The 19,076-nt window shown below is 37.5% G+C and overlaps 1 protein-coding gene across 1 annotated transcript; it reads left to right on the top strand.

Annotated features, from left to right (window-relative positions):
• The first annotated feature begins 271 nt into the window (after positions 1-271).
• slc22a16 (solute carrier family 22 member 16) lies at positions 272-12,226 on the top strand. Its single transcript, XM_066701137.1, has 8 exons — positions 272-409; positions 2,260-2,736; positions 5,194-5,311; positions 6,533-7,085; positions 9,629-9,756; positions 9,954-10,063; positions 10,567-10,666; positions 10,967-12,226. Exons 1-8 carry the CDS (start codon positions 363-365, stop codon positions 11,192-11,194), a joined length of 1,761 nt encoding a protein of 586 aa, XP_066557234.1. The 5' UTR covers positions 272-362; the 3' UTR covers positions 11,195-12,226.
• Positions 12,227-19,076: the final 6,850 nt, after the last annotated feature.

Below are 19,076 nucleotides of genomic sequence, written 5' to 3'. Positions count from 1 at the left end.
ACAAAGATCAAAGTTACTGAAATTGTCAGTATAGTGCTCAGCGTGTAGTCTACCTGTAGCTGTTTAGTAAAATAAATAAATAAATAGAAATTGTATAAACGCAGGCAAACTTGGCTCCATTTTTAAGCATACTGAAATAGCTTTTTTCGGGAAACGGAAACCACGCTAGTGATTAAGCAAACATAATATGGACTATTGCAGGACTGTATAATGCAGTGCCCTATAGCTCAATGTGGAAATTCACTGCTGCCCCTCCTTCCCCCCAGCAGGTTGACAAACTGTCAGCATGTTAACAGCCCCCTTTGCACTGCCCTGAGACGATAGGAAGAAGAAAGAGGGTCAGATCTGCGTTACCTGAAAGTATGAGATCCGTGGAGCTACTGTTTGACAAGCTGGGACACTTTAAAAGGTAACTTCTAAATTTAGCAGTGCGTAATTCTACTACCACTGGTACAGGAACAGCCTGCTCCTCTGTTGGCAGCAGCAACAAGTATACTGCAATCGTTTTAGTAGAATATTTTAAACTGATAAAATATATAATATATAATATATATCCAAGTTATGGTTATGCCAAAACTGGATCATATTCTCTGGTTTATTTTTGGTCCTGCTTTGTGTTCTAGTGAAATACGAACGAAATACTATTCAATGACCTGATACCGGTAGTTTCAATAAAGGCATTATCATAAATGTAATCATGTATTTCGAAAGCTAAATATATTTGAAATATCATGTTCACAATCCGAATTCTTCTATATCATTACAATTAAGCTTTTTTCTTATTCTCTAAATGTTTGAGATACATGAGAAATACATTCCTCTTAAAATCACATCTGAAAACACATGGGACTTTTTCAATATTCAAGTAATGTGTTAATATATGGAATTATATCACCCAAAACATTAAAAAGTTTAATTGTTCTGATGTAGAAACAAAATCTACACAACATTTTTTCAAGAGTCTTTTGTGATAAATAATTTGCCATCATTTTCTCTATGAGGGATCCTATTTGTATTTGAAGTAAATTCATTAGGAAAAGCCAGAAAACTAGACTGATATTATGGCTGAAGCAGTAGTACTAGCAATAGAAATAAAGAAAGCACAGTTTAGAAGAATATTATATTGACAATTACAAAAAAGAAGAAAAAGCAAAGAATTTAGTAATCATGAAAAAATACATTTTTTAATGTACAAACGTTGTGTTTTGTGTATTTATTTATTTATGTATTACATTTTGCTGAAATGCACTTTGGCCCTCTCACTTTAATCCGTTAAGCCGCCTCTGACTGTGGTACCATAAAGTGTCATGCTTCTATTGTGTATACCACAGAATATTAGAGTAAGTACATTGTGAATCAACATAGCATATAGACAATGGTATAAGAAAAAGGACCAATGATGGACTAGAATCCAGGTATTGAGCTGCATAAGAAATGGAGATAGGACTATATATATATATATATATATATAGATAGATAGATAGATAGATAGATAGTCTGACCATGCTGTCAGAAATCACTGCTGACCTATACTGACCTCTGAGTTCTGTTATTTATACTTAGTTACTTATGGTATATGGCATCTAGTTACAGGGATTGCTGCTTATTGGTGCATTTCTATGATAATGAGAATGAGAATATGCATATATGGCTTTAGAGCAGTCAGTTTGACAGCCCAGCTGTAAATCTTGACAAAAGGGATTTTGCACACTCAGTGGTTAAGTTTCAGTTAGAGTGTCTCAGTAGTCTTCATTGCACTTGGCATCTGCAGCTGTTGTTGCAGAGGAAACAACAGTGTGTGCCTTACTTTAAGGAGTTCTAGGAAACCTGTACTTTGATTGATAAAGACACCAGCTGCAACTGTATGCCACCTTTCCCTTGCATCTTTCACTAACTAGACTCACAGAAACTAAAGTGTGCTACTGTATATATATATATATATATATATATATATAAAATGGGACTTGCTTTCAAAGGGAAATTTCTCTGTTATAGCCAACCATTTTCTTTTTTGGTATCTGGTAATTGTTAATGAGCGTACTGCTAAAACCCTGGCATGTGATGGAAAACCGCATACACATCCTCTGACCTATGCATGGTCTCGGACAGACATGTACTTTTTTATATGTTAAAACTGTGTATTGGTTTGTATAATGAAATGTATTGTCAGCAGTGTATTTATAGAAGCAACCTGAAACAAATTGTGTCAGCCTTGTAATGCATTTCAAAGGATTTTTTTTTTTTTTTTTTCCTGCACAGGTTCCAGGCATGTGTGTATTTTGCAGTTGTCTTCCAGGCTATTTCCTGTGGTATTCACTACCTAGCATCTGTGTTTCTGACTGCAACTCCCAAGTTTGTCTGCCGAGCTCCAGAGAACATCACTTCAGTCCTCTATGGCAATTACAGTGGAACCACTATGGATGATATCTGGGAGTACTGGTCTGCAGGCCAGAGCTATGTCCTGGTGGGGACAGAAAGTGGATCACAGTGGGAACTCAGTCAGTGTAGCCTCGCCAGGAGGATCAGCAGCATTAACTTTGACTACGAGTTCAGCGGCAATAAAACTGTGTACTCCTGCTCAGACAGTTACATCTATGATTACAGTGAGGTTCAGCAAAGCATTGTGACAGACTGGAACTTGGTTTGTGAGAAGGAGTGGCTTGCTAAGCTGTCCCAGCCCACTTTCATGTTTGGCGTTCTCACTGGAGCGCTGATTTTTGGAGACCTTGCCGATAGGTACGTTTTGTGTGTTCCTACATTTCTTACGACACACCTCTAATTTCAAGTAAATATTCTACTGTATGGGAATGATTTAAAATACATATATTTAACCAATGAGAAAGAGATAGCTGAGATCTTCTCATTGCTATTGTTGCCAACACCACAGTCTCCCTTCTTTGGGGTACAGGGCAAATGGGGAAAAAGACCATAATGTGAACTTCCACTCTACAGTTGTGAAATTCTCATAGTGAGCATGGCTACTCGAAATACTTTTAAAGATGCTTAAAAATACTTAAAACTAGAAATATACACATTTAAATTAAGATTAATTAATTAAGATGCATTCCGTCATCATACTGACAGGAAAGGTGCTGGTAAAATTCAATTACATCTTCAGCACCAACTGCAGAGTAATGTTTCAGGAGTAGGATGTGTCTGGAGGAGGATCATAGGGCAATGTCCTGATGTAGCAGACATTAGAAAAGTACAGAGACAGATATTCAAATCTTCAAGTTCAAATATCCAAAACATTCTTGTGATTAAAAACTTTTAGTGTGGTCAAGGCAAACACGGTAGTTCATGTGACAGCTAAAGATGAATGAAAAGATAGATAATATTGGTTGTGTGAGTAGGGTGTGGGGCTATAAGAAGTATTATCCCCCTTGGACTTTTTCACATTTTGTTGTGTTATAACCTGAAATCTTGATGCATTGCAGAGGCAAGATACTTTTTATTGTGAATTTAAACAAGATTTTAAGAGTTTATGAAAAAAATATATTGAATAGATAAGTATTCATCCCCTGAATCAATACTTGGTACCTTTGGCAGCATTTACATGTGTCTTTTTGGGTAAGGCTCTACCAGGTTTCCATATGTGGTTTCTTCTTGGCACAATTGTTAATTGGATTCAATTCTGGGCTTTGACTGGGCCACTCTACTGCATTAACTGTAATACTTTCATACTTTGGCTGTGTGTTTGGGGTCATTGTCCTGCTGAAAGTTAAATCTCTGTCCTAGTCTTAGGTCTTTTGCAGACTGAACAGGTTTTCCTCAAGGATTTGCCTGTATTTAGGTTCATCCATGTTGCCCTCTACCCTAACAAGTTTCCCAGTCCCTGCTGATGCAAAGCATCCCCATATCATGATGCTGCCACCACCATGCTTCCAGAGAAATTATAGAACCATGGTGATATGCTGTGTTGGGTTTGTCCAGACATAACGCTTTGCATTTAGGCCAAATAGTTCAGTTTTTGTTTAATCGAACCAAATAATCTTTAGCCACATATTTTCAGTCTTCCCCATGCCTTTTTGCAATCTGGGAGTGGGATTTAATGTGGGACACACTTCCATACAGGGCAGATTTGTGGAGTACCTGAGTAGTTGTTGACACATGGACAGTTTCTCCCATCTCATTCATGGAACGCTGTAGCTCTTTTAGAGTTGTCATTGGCCTGACTTCTCTGATCAATGCCCTTCTTACTCAGCTGATAAGTTTGGCAGGACGGCCTGCTCTAAGCAGATTATGAGTGGCTTTACTGTGCTCCAAGGTATATTCAAAACATTTGAAATCTTTTTATACCCCTCCCCAATCTGTGCCTTTCCACAACCTTATCTGGGAGATATTTTGAAAGCTCTTTGGTATTCATTGTAGTATCTTTGCTTTCCTTACAGAGAAGTCTATTTAATCTGAAATCATTAAACTTATTGTGTGAACCAAAGGCAATTGGTTACACCATTAACACTTTACAATAAGTCTCCCTAGTTACAGTGTATTTACATACTAGGTTCTCAGTAACTCAGTTACATATGTAGTTACTCATAAGAACAGTTTAATTATGCATTACTAGGTTGTGCAGGTCGGAAGATTTTTTTTTTTTTTTAAGGTATCAATATTTCAGGTTGTAACATAACAAAATGTGAAAACGTCCAAGCCAAGTTGGGTGAATAAGTCATATAGGCACTGTAAACACCCCAAGCCATAGAGAAAACTATTATTTTAGATTATTATAGATTAAGTACATCAATATAGCTAAATAAACAGGTGATTTCTAAATGTCTTGATTTAAATGTTCAAGTAGGCCACTGCAATTCTGAAATAACAACATAATGAAGAACTTCCATCTCCTACATTATGCATAATTAAGACTTTACACAGATAATGAATGTACCAACATTTGTATGCCAACCTAATTTGGCATGATTTCAAAATTTTCTAAATATACAAGAAAAAATGCCCATGGTTGTTATGGTTTGATATGAGTGGTTAAAGCTTGCCTTTCAAAGCTTTAAAGCTTACATTTTACTTTGAGAAATGTATACACTCCCATACAAATCAATATCTTGTATCTGATTCTTACCTTTTTAGCTATACTATATTAAGTAATTAATAAACTGTTCTTTTCACATAACAGTCCCAAGGGGCTTTGTTTGTAACACTTGTAACACACTGCTGTAACACTGTTGTTTTTTCCAGAGTGGGGAGACGCCCAATCATGATGCTGACAAGCTTGTCTCAGTTTGGTTTTGGAATTGCAGTTGCCTTCACTTACAACTACTACTCGTTTGTTATTGTGCGTTTTCTTCTGGCTATGGTAAGTGACGTGGTCTTCAGCCACAGTATTTTAACAATAGAAGTCAAACTCCTTGGTTATGAACCTACAAAAAGTCCAAGTAATTTTGTATCCAACAAGATATTAAAACTGGCACATTTTCCTGTCCTTTTCTGTCCTTTTCTTGTATTAGGATTCTAACTCCCCACTACCCTGCTGCTCACTCACTGCTCCGGCATTTCTCTTAGAGGCGTTCTAGTTCTTACATAAATAGCTCTTACATAAATAAATATACCCTACATTTAAAAAAATATATATATTATATATAATATTTTATTTCCAGTCTCAATACCTCCAGCTAATCTAAAGATTTTAGTGTTGGGCAATAAACCTGTTGTTGCTTGTAGGATTTTCAACTTATAAAACAACTAAATGACATTTACAACTATTTCTGTATCTGCAGTGATCCCCTGAATACTAAAAGACCATTTTAAGAATAAGAAACACCTTATAGCCTGGAATAGATCTCCAAGTGTATAACATCTGTGAGGCTATTTATTACCATCAGATGGCTTCCAAACCACACATGCCCCCAAGGCAGTCATACTGAGACCATGCTGTCTCCTAATATTCCATATCTCTGAATTTGGCCTGAGTGGCTGCTGAATGCGGTTGAAGCTCTGAGGGGGTGGGGCACAAGCAGCCACTTATATGTTGGGCATTCACTTTGGCCCCTTTTGGAAGTCTGTGGTACTATCACAACTGTTTCAATCCTCTGTCAGTGCCAGATCTCTGGGCTCATGGTCCCACAAATATCAGAATGTTTGACAATGCATAGTTCAGGGCATGTATTTTGTATTTTGCTATCTGGTAACTCAGTCAACCGAGACCACCTCTACCACTGTAGATTAACCTTTATACTAGCACAAGGGTATGAACACAACATGCAGCTGTACCTGCAAATATTCAAACCCTTCATTTGAAACAGTGTTACATGGTGGTTTATTTAGTTTAATAAAATTTGTTAAACTACTTTTTGTTTATTGAACTCTGATTTCTCGAGCAAAGTGTTGAAATTAGTTTCAAGGTCAATAATACCTCATTCTACAATGCTACATCCAATAAAATAAATCTCCTCAGAGACGGTTAAGGCCAGATGGAATCATATTTGTACAATATTTGTGTGTTATAAATGCAAACAGTTCACAGCATCATTTGTAAAAAATAAAATGTTCACCTTGCTGCTCTTCTTCCCTGTCACAGGTTACAAGCGGCTACCTGGTGGTAGTGTTTGTCTATGTGACAGAATTCACTGGGATCAAAGTTCGCACATGGACTTCCATGCACGTCCATGCAGCCTTTGCAGTGGGCATTATGGTGGTGGCCCTAGTGGGATACCTAGTGCGTATCTGGCGGATGTATCAGATCATCTTGACCCTGAGCACCCTCCCCTTCATCTTCATCTGCTGGAAGCTGCCCGAGACCCCCTTTTACCTGCTGGCCAAAGGCAGATACCAAGAAGCTCAAGTCCTCATAGATACGATAGCCAGGGTCAATGACATCACCACCTCTTGCAAGGTTTCAGACTTCATAGAATCCAATGGGGACAATATGATTGACAGAGATGCCACAAAACATCAGGAGGACATGGAACAGAAGAAGCTCAGCATCCTGGACCTCTTTCGCACACGTAAACTAGCTGGGAGGTCGATCACCTTGTGGCTAGTTTGGTTCACTTCAAGTTTAGGGTATTATGTAATTTCCCTGGGATCTGTCAATCTGGGAGGAAACCAATATTTAAACCTATTTATAGCAGGTAGGGACAGGTTATGGTTTCATTTTCAAAATTAACTGCTTTTTAAGTGTGTCATTTTATCCCTTTATTCATTAAGTATAACAAATATGTAACAGGAACTGCTAGAATACGTGGCTCACTGAGTCCAGCAGTTTAGGATGTGCCCTATAGTCCAGAGATGCTACCTCCAAATTAATGCACAATTACAACCGCCAGTGCACATTGCATGAATTCTTTCCTTACCTGCCCAGTGCTAGTAGGAGTGTTGCACCCCACACAGAATCACAAAAAAGGTCAGGTGTTACAATGAAAGGATCATTGAAACTCAATTTTTATTACTATATTTTGCATCTAAATAATATAATGTAAGCCTTCTTTTTTCTTAACTTAGTTACCTCAAGTGGAACATGTATTCCTTCTTAACATTGAACACACTTTCATAAACAGGTGTCATTTGAAACAGTGTTTATGACACTACATTAATTAGTGAAGTGTGTTTATGATTTTGTTGGTAACTATATATTTGAATGAATTAATTAACATCAATTACTTAATACATAATCAAGCTGGTTACATTTGAGTATTTTTAGCATACTTTTTTGGTGTTCTGTATGCACCACCATAGGCATAGGTTTGCCTGCAACATTGAGGAGGATGCTGCAGATGCAGCCGCTGCCATTCCATCCAAAAAAAAAGAATAAGAATATGATTGTAAAAATGAGAAGAAGAAAAATAACTGAAAACAACTAAAACTAGATTTCGCTTGATACTGTTTAATATGACTGATTTCATCATTCATCTGGTACATTTTAATACAATGTACATTATTAACTTAGTGTTCCGTTCTGCCATTATTAATAGTATTAGTTTCTGTGTATGACTGAGATATCCATACAGAAGAAGTAATACAGGGCCTGTATAGAATCATTAAATATACACTCCCCTAAAGGATTATTAGGAACACTATACTAATACTGTGTTTGACCCCCTTTCGCCTTCAGAACTGCCTTAATTCTACGTGGCATTGATTCAACAAGGTGCTGAAAGCATTCTTTAGAAATGTTGGCCCATATTGATAGGATAGCATCTTGCAGTTGATGGAGATTTGTGGGATGCACATCCAGGGCACGAAGCTCCCGTTCCACCACATCCCAAAGATGCTCTATTGGGTTGAGATCTGGTGACTGTGGGGGCCAGTTTAGTACAGTGAACTCATTGTCATGTTCAAGAAACCAATTTGAAATGATTCGACCTTTGTGACATGGTGCATTATCCTGCTGGAAGTAGCCATCAGAGGATGGGTACATGGTGGTCATAAAGGGATGGACATGGTCAGAAACAATGCTCAGGTAGGCCGTGGCATTTAAACGATGCCCAATTGGCACTAAGGGGCCTAAAGTGTGCCAAGAAAACATCCCCCACACCATTACACCACCACCACCAGCCTGCACAGTGGTAACAAGGCATGATGGATCCATGTTCTCATTCTGTTTACGCCAAATTCTGACTCTACCATCTGAATGTCTCAAGAGAAATCGAGACTCATCAGACCAGGCAACATTTTTCCAGTCTTCAACTGTCCAATTTTGGTGAGCTTGTGCAAATTGTAGCCTCTTTTTCCTATTTGTAGTGGAGATGAGTGGTACCCGGTGGGGTCTTCTGCTGTTGTAGCCCATCCGCCTCAAGGTTGTACGTGTTGTGGCTTCACAAATGCTTTGCTGCATACCTCGGTTGTAACGAGTGGTTATTTCAGTCAAAGTTGCTCTTCTATCAGCTTGAATCAGTCGGCCCATTCTCCTCTGACCTCTAGCATCAACAAGGCATTTTCGCCCACAGGACTGCCGCATACTGGATGTTTTTCCCTTTTCACACCATTCTTTGTAAACCCTAGAAATGGTTGTGCGTGAAAATCCCAGTAACTGAGCAGATTGTGAAATACTCAGACCGGCCCGTCTGGCACCAACAACCATGCCACGCTCAAAATTGCTTAAATCACCTTTCTTTCCCATTCAGACATTCAGTTTGGAGTTCAGGAGATTGTCTTGACCAGGACCACACCCCTAAATGCATTGAAGCAACTGCCATGTGATTGGTTGGTTAGATAATTGCATTAATGAGAAATTGAACAGGTGTTCCTAATAATCCTTTAGGTGAGTGTATAATGTCTGTATGAAGTATAACCTTGTTCTTATGGGCCTTTTCAAATTTTGTGCATCCGATTCTATAGGTGTCTATTCAAGGACAATCCCTTACAGATCGCCATGAATCCACTAGAAAATGCTCAACAAGTGATTTATGGAACCACTGTTTTCACAACAGTGCTATGCTATATGAATTATCAATTAAAAAATTTGAATTAAAACTACCTACATTTTCCTACATTAAAAGAAACACATATATATTCATTCTGAATTTATTTTTGAGGAACTAAAAGAATAATATTTATTTTACAATATATATAATGGTCACATTTATAATGCCTCTTAACGTGACCATGTTGATCACCCTGCACATTTAGTATTCTGGTCCCTGAGGTTCTTTTCATCATTTGTTTTCATTGGCAGGTGCTGTGGAGCTCCCTTCATACATCATTGCCTGCATTGCCATGGACAGAATTGGCAGAAGGAACACTTTAGCTCCATCGCTTCTCCTGAGTGGAATAGCATGCGCTCTCGTTATATTAGTGCCAAAGGTACCACCACAACATAATACATTTCCTTTAGTCTTGCTTAGTGTCTTGTAAGTGAGTCAACTTCAGCTGTTAATAATATAAATTTGTATAGAGACTTTAATTACATGATGAGCCTAAAAAAATGAATACATGTAAAGGTCTCATTGCTTAACTGCACCCTCTCATTTTATTTTCATAAATGTGGTCTCTCTCCACAGAATATTGGATTAGTGGCAATAATACTAAGCATGACTGGAAAGTTTGCCATAGCAATTGCCTTTGGTCTCATCTACCTCTACACATGCGAGCTTTACCCAACTATAGTACGGTATGTGGTTTTTAATTAATACATTCTTTACATGAAGCCAGTAAGTATGTTTCAAAATATATTATCTCTCCTGATCATACTGCATTTGATAGAAACATATAGACATCAGAATATATCAAATACAAATATATGTGTTCAGTTAAAAAGATTTAGTACATTTGTGTAGAAAATCTAAATATGAGGACAATGTTTGTGTTCGCAGAAGTATTGAGTGAGAATGTATTACATTTGTGTTTTAAATATCGATTATATTTCTTGCTAAATTTTCACCATTAGACTTCTTTAAAAAAGGCTTACATTTACTTATAGCAAATTCCAGTTTTGCCTTGGAGCATAAAGCTGTGAAAGGCTCTTCTCTCCATTGGTTAACCAATGCTCAGAAAGAGACAGTATGACAGATTCTGATTGTTTTCTTTACTGGTTTAAGTCACCATCAGTTTCAACGAGTGTTCCTGTAGTAAAATTGAACCCATATATTACATGCATTTATTTTGTTCCTGTAGGACTCTTGCGGTTGGCAGTGGAAGTATGATGTGTCGTGTTGGGAGTATAGTGGCTCCTTTCTGTGTGTATTTAACAAGTATTTGGACCCACCTGCCTCAGGTAAGACCACATTGACCACAGAGTAAAAAAACGATGCTTAAAGGCAGGTGTTAATGTTTATTCAATTACTTGAGGAGTAGAGTCTTTGCTGTAGTGCCAGGTACAAGTGGAGAAGGTCATCCTCTGATTCATCTCAATTGTTTTAATTTAATATGACTACACACAGACATTTCTTTCAATGCAGAAAACCTACATAAAAGAACATTTAACTAACATGATGCTGTATCTGTTAGTTGGTAAAATGTGTATACATTGTATACATAATAATCATGTTTTTGACTCAGCTTTTTCTTCTCCTAGGTAATTATTGGAGTTTTGGCTTTCCTGATTGGCTTATTAACTCTGATGCTCCCAGAAACCCTTGGACAACCACTGACAACCACAATGGAAGAGGCTGAAGCACTGGGATCCAAACAAAACAAGGACAAAGAAGTAATTGGACCTGCCGAAGAGAACATTGAAATTAACTCTCAAAACCGAGAGAAAGATTTGGAGAGTGCAAGAATTTGCAACAGTTATCGGTTTTAATATGGTGTCTATAAATGTGTGGCTAAAAGTGTGACTTATTTTATTTTTATTTTAAATCAACATAAACACTCACTAATATTAATTATCTTAATATTATGTCAATAAGGAGCTTTTGACATCAGTACCTTGAAAATGCGACTGGTGATATTTCCTGTATCATATGTGATCAAGATATCTTAATCAGTCCCGTTAATGTAAGGGGATGGCAGCACTGTCTTCCAAACTATAAATGGACTATGTTCTGTTGGGTGCAGAACCTCCTTTATATCATTATGTGTGGGACCAAAGAACTACCTCTAAAAAAAAATGTATTTTTTTTTATAAACAATTCAATATTTTAGTCGATTCAGGTCAGCATAGAACTACACACAACACGGATAAGCTGTTTTCACACAACACCACCTAATCCTTGAGTGAACCCAGGGCAGCCCAGCCGTGACTCGCCCCTGAGTTCAGCCCTGCTTGTGTTCACATTTGCCTTGCGATATAATTCACGTGAACTTTTTTCAACCCGAGGTGAGCACTTCATCCCAGGTTGGAAATCTCAACCCTAGTCTCTAGCAGGGGTGAGTTCTCCACAGCTTCCGAGTTTTGTCTCGGGTTGAAAATAACAATGTGAAAGCACTTGATTTTCGACCCGGGGTCACCCTGGGTTCAGCTGTCCAGTGTGAAAGCAGCTATAGTCTCTTGTTAAAACATTTTTCTAATTTTCATTGCCATAATATTTTGGCAGAACATTATGTTTAAGAAACAAAGGTGACAAAAGCAGATTCATAGTGATAAGCAATCAATGTAATTCATTACCGTTTTATTACTATTTGCTTTCTTAAATGTTTGTTTATGAACAGACTTCTCCAGCTATTCGGTGTATTAGATTGGCTCATGCATTTTCCAATATGCTACCGAATACTAGAAACTATATAGTCAATGGACTGCACAGCTGGCTTGCACAGGGCACATTCAGCCACACATTACTGGTGTACAAGGAAGGTGTTGATAATTCTCGAAATAAAAAGACATACTGAGATAACACTTCTAAAATGCTTTGCCTTGTGTTTGAAAGAGCAGTCGATTTTTGACACCTCATATGAAATTGCAACCAACCAACCAACCAACTCACTGGTTGTAAGAAGTACCTTGGTGTATGGTGTTTGTGGTGGATTTGTACTTTGCTGGCATACATTTTACCAACGTTTCCTTTTTATGCTGGTAGTAATGCCACATCAATCACCACAAATACAGTAATTTTCTTTTGTGTAGCTGGTCATAATGAGTGAATATTTCAGTAGTTTGCAACACCAATTTAGGCTTGGCGTGACCGATTGGTTATATGAAAGCTTTGGCTTTACTTGCTTGGGAGAGAGGAACGACAGCCTGTCAGAACAGACCCCCCAAAATAATGAGCAAACTATCATACTGCAATTGCAGCATCTAGTCACTTGAATATAATTTGCTTGTATAAGGTAACTTTATATCTGGATTGGTCAGCAATTGTATTTACTTGGACAGGATCTGTTTAACTTGGATTGGTAATAGGTTAGTGATTGGAATCTTGGGGAGGCAGTTTTACAGTTGCATATGTGTGGTGACTGGATCAGCCATCAATGTGAACTGGCTGAGCTCTATATAATATCTGCATATGGCTGGGATAAATGATATCGAACATCACCATGTTTTGGGGTAATTGACATTGATGCAATTACAAAACAATAAACTTAAGCAGATCACTTATTTGTGATTGTTTGTCAGGCTTCTTCCCTGGCTTTTGCTGTTGCAGCAGTATTGGCTTTATTCAATATAATGTCTCTTGCCTCTTGCCTCTTGCCTCCAAATGTAATAATACATCATTAATATTATAATACATGGGGCGATAAAGGGGTAGGTTTACATCACATTTTACCACGTTGGCCATTGAAAACTGCTTTTTGAGCTGCGCTAGTTTTGACTGGATATGTGTTTTAAATATTGTTATAAATAAAAATATTCCTCGTAGGGTCCTTAGGTTTTATTGTTCTAGTTGCCTCCACTAAGGGGAACAAAATAAATGTCTGTAGATGCTCAGAATCGGATACATGTGAAAGGGGTGATATAGGGGTAGGCCTACATTAAATTTGACCATGTTGGCCGTGGAAAACTTGCTTTTTGAGCTGCGCTTGTTACACGTACAAATTTAGTTTTTAATACATTTTAATATTCTTGCATACAAAAATATTCCTCTTCAGGTCTTTAGGTTTTATTGTTCTAGTCGTCTCCACTAGGGGAAAAAAAGTGTCTGGTGACGCCCGGAATCAACCTGCAGGTCTGACTGCTCTCAAACTCAAGCACTGAGCGACATCAGCAGACACTGGAACCGGCTCTGTACACACTTATCACCTATGTACTTCCGGTGCAATCGCGGCTGCTCATTTACTTCTGGGTTCAGCCTCTCCACATCGGTGATAGATATCGGAGATAGCGACATTGTTTACTAACACTGTTACGTTTAAGATGTATGTTAAATTTTAATAGATAACGTATTTGTATTATTCATCTTAATTAATAATATTAATTCGAACCATTTGCGAATAAACCGTCAGTCATTTTATGGCTTAGTTTTAGCTGCCTAGAATCCACAATGTCAAAGAAACGAAAGTAGACTCAGAATGCCTTCATTTTAAAACAATGATGGACAAACGAATACTTTTGTGTGCAGGTCAAGGACTTAATTGTTTGTCTGATCTGCCAAGAAAAGATCACAAATAATACAACGTTAAATGACATTTTAACACTAAACACGAGGAAAAGCTATGGGAATTAACAACAGAAAAGAGGAAGGAAAAAATTGAACATCTGAAGCAAAATCTCTCTTCCCAACAAGGCATCTATGTCCGGAGGCTCGACACAGATGTTTCGCCTCTCAGATCCAGTTCTGGAATCTGGGACCTAATCACCGCTGCAGGAAAGCCTTCCACGGAGGGCAAGTGGATCAAGAAATGCATCATGAAAGCAGTAGATGGGGTTTACCCAGAGAAAAGATGTGTATTTCAAGTGGGGAGTCTCTCAGCTACCACAGTAACCAGGAGTGTAGAGGAGCGACAATCTGCTATCACAGTTGCGACGCAAGGCACACAATTGTGATGTTTACTCCATTGCTTTGGATGAGAGCACTTACATCGCCGATACAACGCGGTTGCTCGTGTTTATTCGTGGAACTGAAAAATCGTTCAATGTTACAGAGGAGCTTGCAGCTTTGCAAAGTCTGAGGGGCAGTACCACAGGAGAGAATATTTTTGGAAGTGTTAGCAAAACCCTGGACACTTTGGGTTTAAAGTGGGATAAACTTAAGGTTGTAACCACAGACAGAGTATGAAACATGACAGGAAAACATGCAGGGTTGATCGGAAGAATCGTTGCACACTGTGAGTCCTTGGGCATTGAAGAACCTATTGGAGTACACAGCATTATCCACCAGCAATTGCTGTGTGGAAAAGCACTGGAATTAGATGAGGTTATGAAAGTTGTGGTTTCAACAGTAAACAATTCGTTCGCATGGACTGAACCATCGGCAATTTTGAAATTACTTGGACGGAGTGAATGCTTTGTACAGTGAAATGCCAGATCACAGCAACATCAGGTGGCTGAGTCGTGGCAAAGTTGTGAAGACATTTATAGAGCTGCTCATTGAAATCGATACATTCATGGCTGAAAAAGGCACACCTGGGAAATAACTCTCAGATGGTGAGTGTCTATGGAAGCTTGCGTTGCTGACTGATCTCACCTAGCACATAAATGACCTCAGCATCAAACTTCAGGGCAAGGAGATCTATAGTCTCACCAATTCAAGTCCGGCCACAGGTGGTGAGTACAGTTTTTTATTTGGCCCTCAAGTTAATAAGGTTGGGGACCCCTGGTGTACAGGATCTAATAAATATCATCCCTTGCTGACCAAACCTGTAATGCTAAAAAACTAAAAACAATCAGCATGATTTAATGGATCTTTAATCTGAAATAGTCCTCGGGGGGTCTTTATGTTGTTTTGTTCCAGTCGCCTCCACTGGGAGAAAAAAAGTGTCTGGTGCCGCCCGGAATGGACCCGCAGGTCTGACTGCTCTCAAGCAGTGCTCTGCCACTGAGGACATCAGCAGACACTGGAGCAGCTCTGTGCGTGCTGACCATCTACACACTTCCGGTGCAGTCGTGGCAGCTCATTTACTTCCGGGTTCGTCCTCTCCACGTCAGTAATTGACCTCAAGTGAACCTGCCAGGTCTGAGATGCTTGGTATGTTGCCCTGGTCACAGAACTGGCTAAAGAGCAACCTTTTCACTCTGAGAATTAGAAAAAATAATAACTAAGATGGCTTGCTACTTTAAGAGAAAATCTTTATGTTTTAAAGATATACAAATTTCCTGAATGTGTGTGTATGTGGGTGAATGACATGACGTGCATTTTTTGTGTTGGAAGCCATAATTTTCTTAAACATTTTAATAAATACATGTAATAAATAAAATTATTCTATGATATCTACTTTATATGGAACCAATTTCATTTTATTTAAATATAATACATTTTTTGAGTTTTGGTGTTCCAAAGTCCCAAAATGTCAGGTGATGTAACTGTCCGAACATATATGCAGAGAATACATTTGTAGTAAAAAGGTTATTTTACTCAATAAAACTCTTAATCAAATAGTTTGGCATAATCGTATGTTAAATTGCTTATAAAGTATTACAAGTTGTGAAACAGTGCTATGTTAAATGTATTCTATTTAAAAAACAAAAAACAAATGCATTTCTCCAAATGTCAAATGGGCCAACCCATAAAAAAATGCATTTTTATGTAATATCACTTTAAGAAAACTATGCACAGGATATGACATCATAAAAGTTGACCCCCAAATGACCCCTATGCTGCAGTAACAAGATTAGCAATTCTCTCACAGATATTTGATAATTTGACATTTTTGAGCCATGTTGAAGTTGGGTCAAGTTTCCAGGTGGTATGACCCCTGGAAAACTATGAAACAAAAATGGTTTTGTAGCAATTTGTTTTATTTTAAAAATTTATGTATACACTTTACTTCAGAGCCAAAAGTTAGTATAGGTGTCCAAGTTAATGCTTGTTAGATTTGAATTGAGTTTGAAAAGTCAGGTGGCGCAACCAATAAGTCAAATGGTGCAACCAGAATTAGTTACACCAATGGAAAAAAGTCATGTTAATTCATGTTGAATATATTAAACACATTTTAATGATCATAATAATCTTTCTGTATGATAAAGTTATTTAAGTGCATCTATTTGAACTATGTTTTGTTTCAAAAGAAACACCTGAGCTAAATAGATTAACCCAGCATCACATTGACACATACACATAGTGTCATACATGAAAGAATGTTTGATAGCTATTGTATGTAATACACTGACTTTATTGCCAGGCTTATGAATTCATACATTTCATATAGAAATGTATTTTAAATATTTTCAAATATGTTATCACTATTTTGTGTGTTCAGAAAATAATGCCTTTTGTATTTCATTAAAACAGTGATTTTGATGTATATTTTTGCACTTTGTGGTACAAATGTTCTTTTCCGCATAGGTTAGGTTATTTCAATTGCACATTATTCCTTCATTTCTTATGCTATTTTCACCCAACGACATCTACAAATTTCAGAGTGGTATTTCAACATCACATTTAATCTCAAAATGTTCCTTAAACTTTAATGGAAGAAAAGGTAAAACATTTCAATTTCAAAAAATGCATTTCATTTTTTGTGAAAAAAAACTTGGTAGTAGTGTAATACACAACTCTGGAAAAAAATTAAGAGACCACTGCAAAATGATCAGTTTCTCTGGTTTTACTATTTATAGGTATGTGAACATTTTTGTTTTATTCTATAAACTACTGACATTTCTCCCAAATTCCAAATAAAAATATTGTCATTTAGATCATTTATTTGCAGAAAATGACAGCAGGTCAAAAATACAAAAAAGATGCAGTGTTGTCAGTCCTCGAATAATGCTAAGAAAATTAATATTCACTTTTAAATAACACAATACTAATACAATACTTGGCATGCTCTCCACCAGTCTTTCACACTGATGTTGGGTGACTTTATGCCACTCCTGGCGCAAAACTTCAAGCAGCTTGGCTTTGTTTGATGGCTTGTGACCATCCATCTGACTCTTGATCACATTCCAGAGGTTTTCAATGGGGTTCAGGTCTGGAGAATGGGCTGGCCATGACAGGGTCTTGGTCTGGTGGTCCTCCATCCACACCTTGATTGACCTGGCTGTGTAGCATGGAGAATTGTCCTACTGGAAAAACCAATCCTCAGAGTTGGGGAACATTGTCAGAGCAAAAGGAAGAAAGTTTTCTTCCAGGACAACCTTGTACATGGCTTGATTCATGCTTCCTTCACAAAGACAAATCTGCCCGATTCCAGCCTTGCTGAAGCACCCCCAGATCATCACCTATCCTCCACCAAATTTCACAGTGGGTGTGAGACACTGTGGCTTGTAGGCCTCTCCAGGTCTCTGTCTAACCATTAGACGACCAGGTGTTGGGCAAAGCTGAAAATTGGACTCATCAGAGAAGATGACATTACTCCAGTCCTCTATGGTCCAATCCTTATGGTCTTTTGCAAACCTCAGCCTGGCTCTTCTTTGCTTCTCATTGATGAAGGTCTTTTTTCTAGCATTGCACAACTTCAGCCCTGCTTCTAGGAGCCTGTTTCGAACTGTCCTCGCCGTGAACTTCACCCCAGCTGCGTTTGCCATTCTTTTTGTAGTTCAGTTGATGTCATCCTATGGTTGTTGAGTGACATTAAAATGAGTTGGTGGTCATCCCGGTCAGTGGAGTCGTTTTCCCCCTCTGCTGGTCTGTATCTTTGGTGTCCCCAGTTTCTGCCGCTTGACCTTGTTCTTATGAACTGCCGTCTTTGAAATGTTAAGGATGGAAGCAACCCAAAGCTCACTGTATCCCTTTTCCAGTAAAGCCAGAATTGAACCCTTCTTTTCCTCACTCAAAACTTTTGCATGGTCAATAGATATTTTTTGATTCCTATTCCTTTTGAGGTACTACTAGCACTGTTTTTGCCATCCAGCTGGTCCTATTGCAAGAGGATAGTGATGACCACAGCAGTGATTTTTATACTTTTCCTCGTTAAATAAGATTTGTCACATACCTGTATTCATTATAATGCCCATATTAAAAATGTACTATTATATATATACTAAGAAGTTTAAAATAAGCAAAAATGAGTTAAAAGCTGAAAGAAACTTCTTTCTTGTTATTTTGTGATATTTATATATTTAAATTTATATTTTAAAACATCAATTTTCATTGCAACTGCAAAATTAAGTCATAGATTAAGCTTTAACATCTTATATAATGTATACAAATATTTTTTTTTCTCCCTATGGGAAATTGGATGATTAAAAACATACATATGTGTCAGTTTCTAATAAATGTAATAAGAGCCCCATAAATAAAGTATTTAAATGGGAATTTAGTATGTCTTATGTATTTGAGACAGTACAATGATTCATATGTACTTGTATCCAGTTGTGGGAAATACATTAAAAGTATATATTTTTTAATTAATATACGGTTGAGCCACCTGACATTTCTTGGGTGGTAAAATCAGAAATCTTATGAAAAAATAATAAATGCCATCTTAAAAGCTCACTCAAAAAAATAACTCATTGGATGAACTCAATTTAATTGTGGGCAAGATTACCATCCAATAAATATATCTAGCCCTAACTCATTTTGATCAAATACAGCAAAAATGAAATAATTACATTAATTAAATTGACTAAGTGAAATTAATATACATTTGTCCAACTCAAACTAATATAATTAATTGTAAATTAAATAAGTTAAATGATTTTCCATTTGATC

The sequence above is a fragment of the Amia ocellicauda genome, chromosome 1 (genome assembly GCF_036373705.1).
Source record: "Amia ocellicauda isolate fAmiCal2 chromosome 1, fAmiCal2.hap1, whole genome shotgun sequence".
Lineage (NCBI taxonomy): Eukaryota > Metazoa > Chordata > Actinopteri > Amiiformes > Amiidae > Amia > Amia ocellicauda.
The sequence above is the reverse complement of the archived record's forward strand: the minus strand, read 5'-3'. Positions and strand labels throughout refer to the sequence as shown.

Coding starts and splice junctions, on each gene's coding strand:
- slc22a16 (XM_066701137.1), top strand. CDS start 363: ATGAGATCCGTGGAGCTACTGTTTGACAAGCTGGGACACTTTAAAAG. Junction 9,757..9,953: donor TCGTTATATTAGTGCCAAAG/GTACCACCACAA, acceptor CTCTCTCCACAG/AATATTGGATTAGTGGCAAT. Junction 10,667..10,966: donor TTTGGACCCACCTGCCTCAG/GTAAGACCACAT, acceptor TTCTTCTCCTAG/GTAATTATTGGAGTTTTGGC.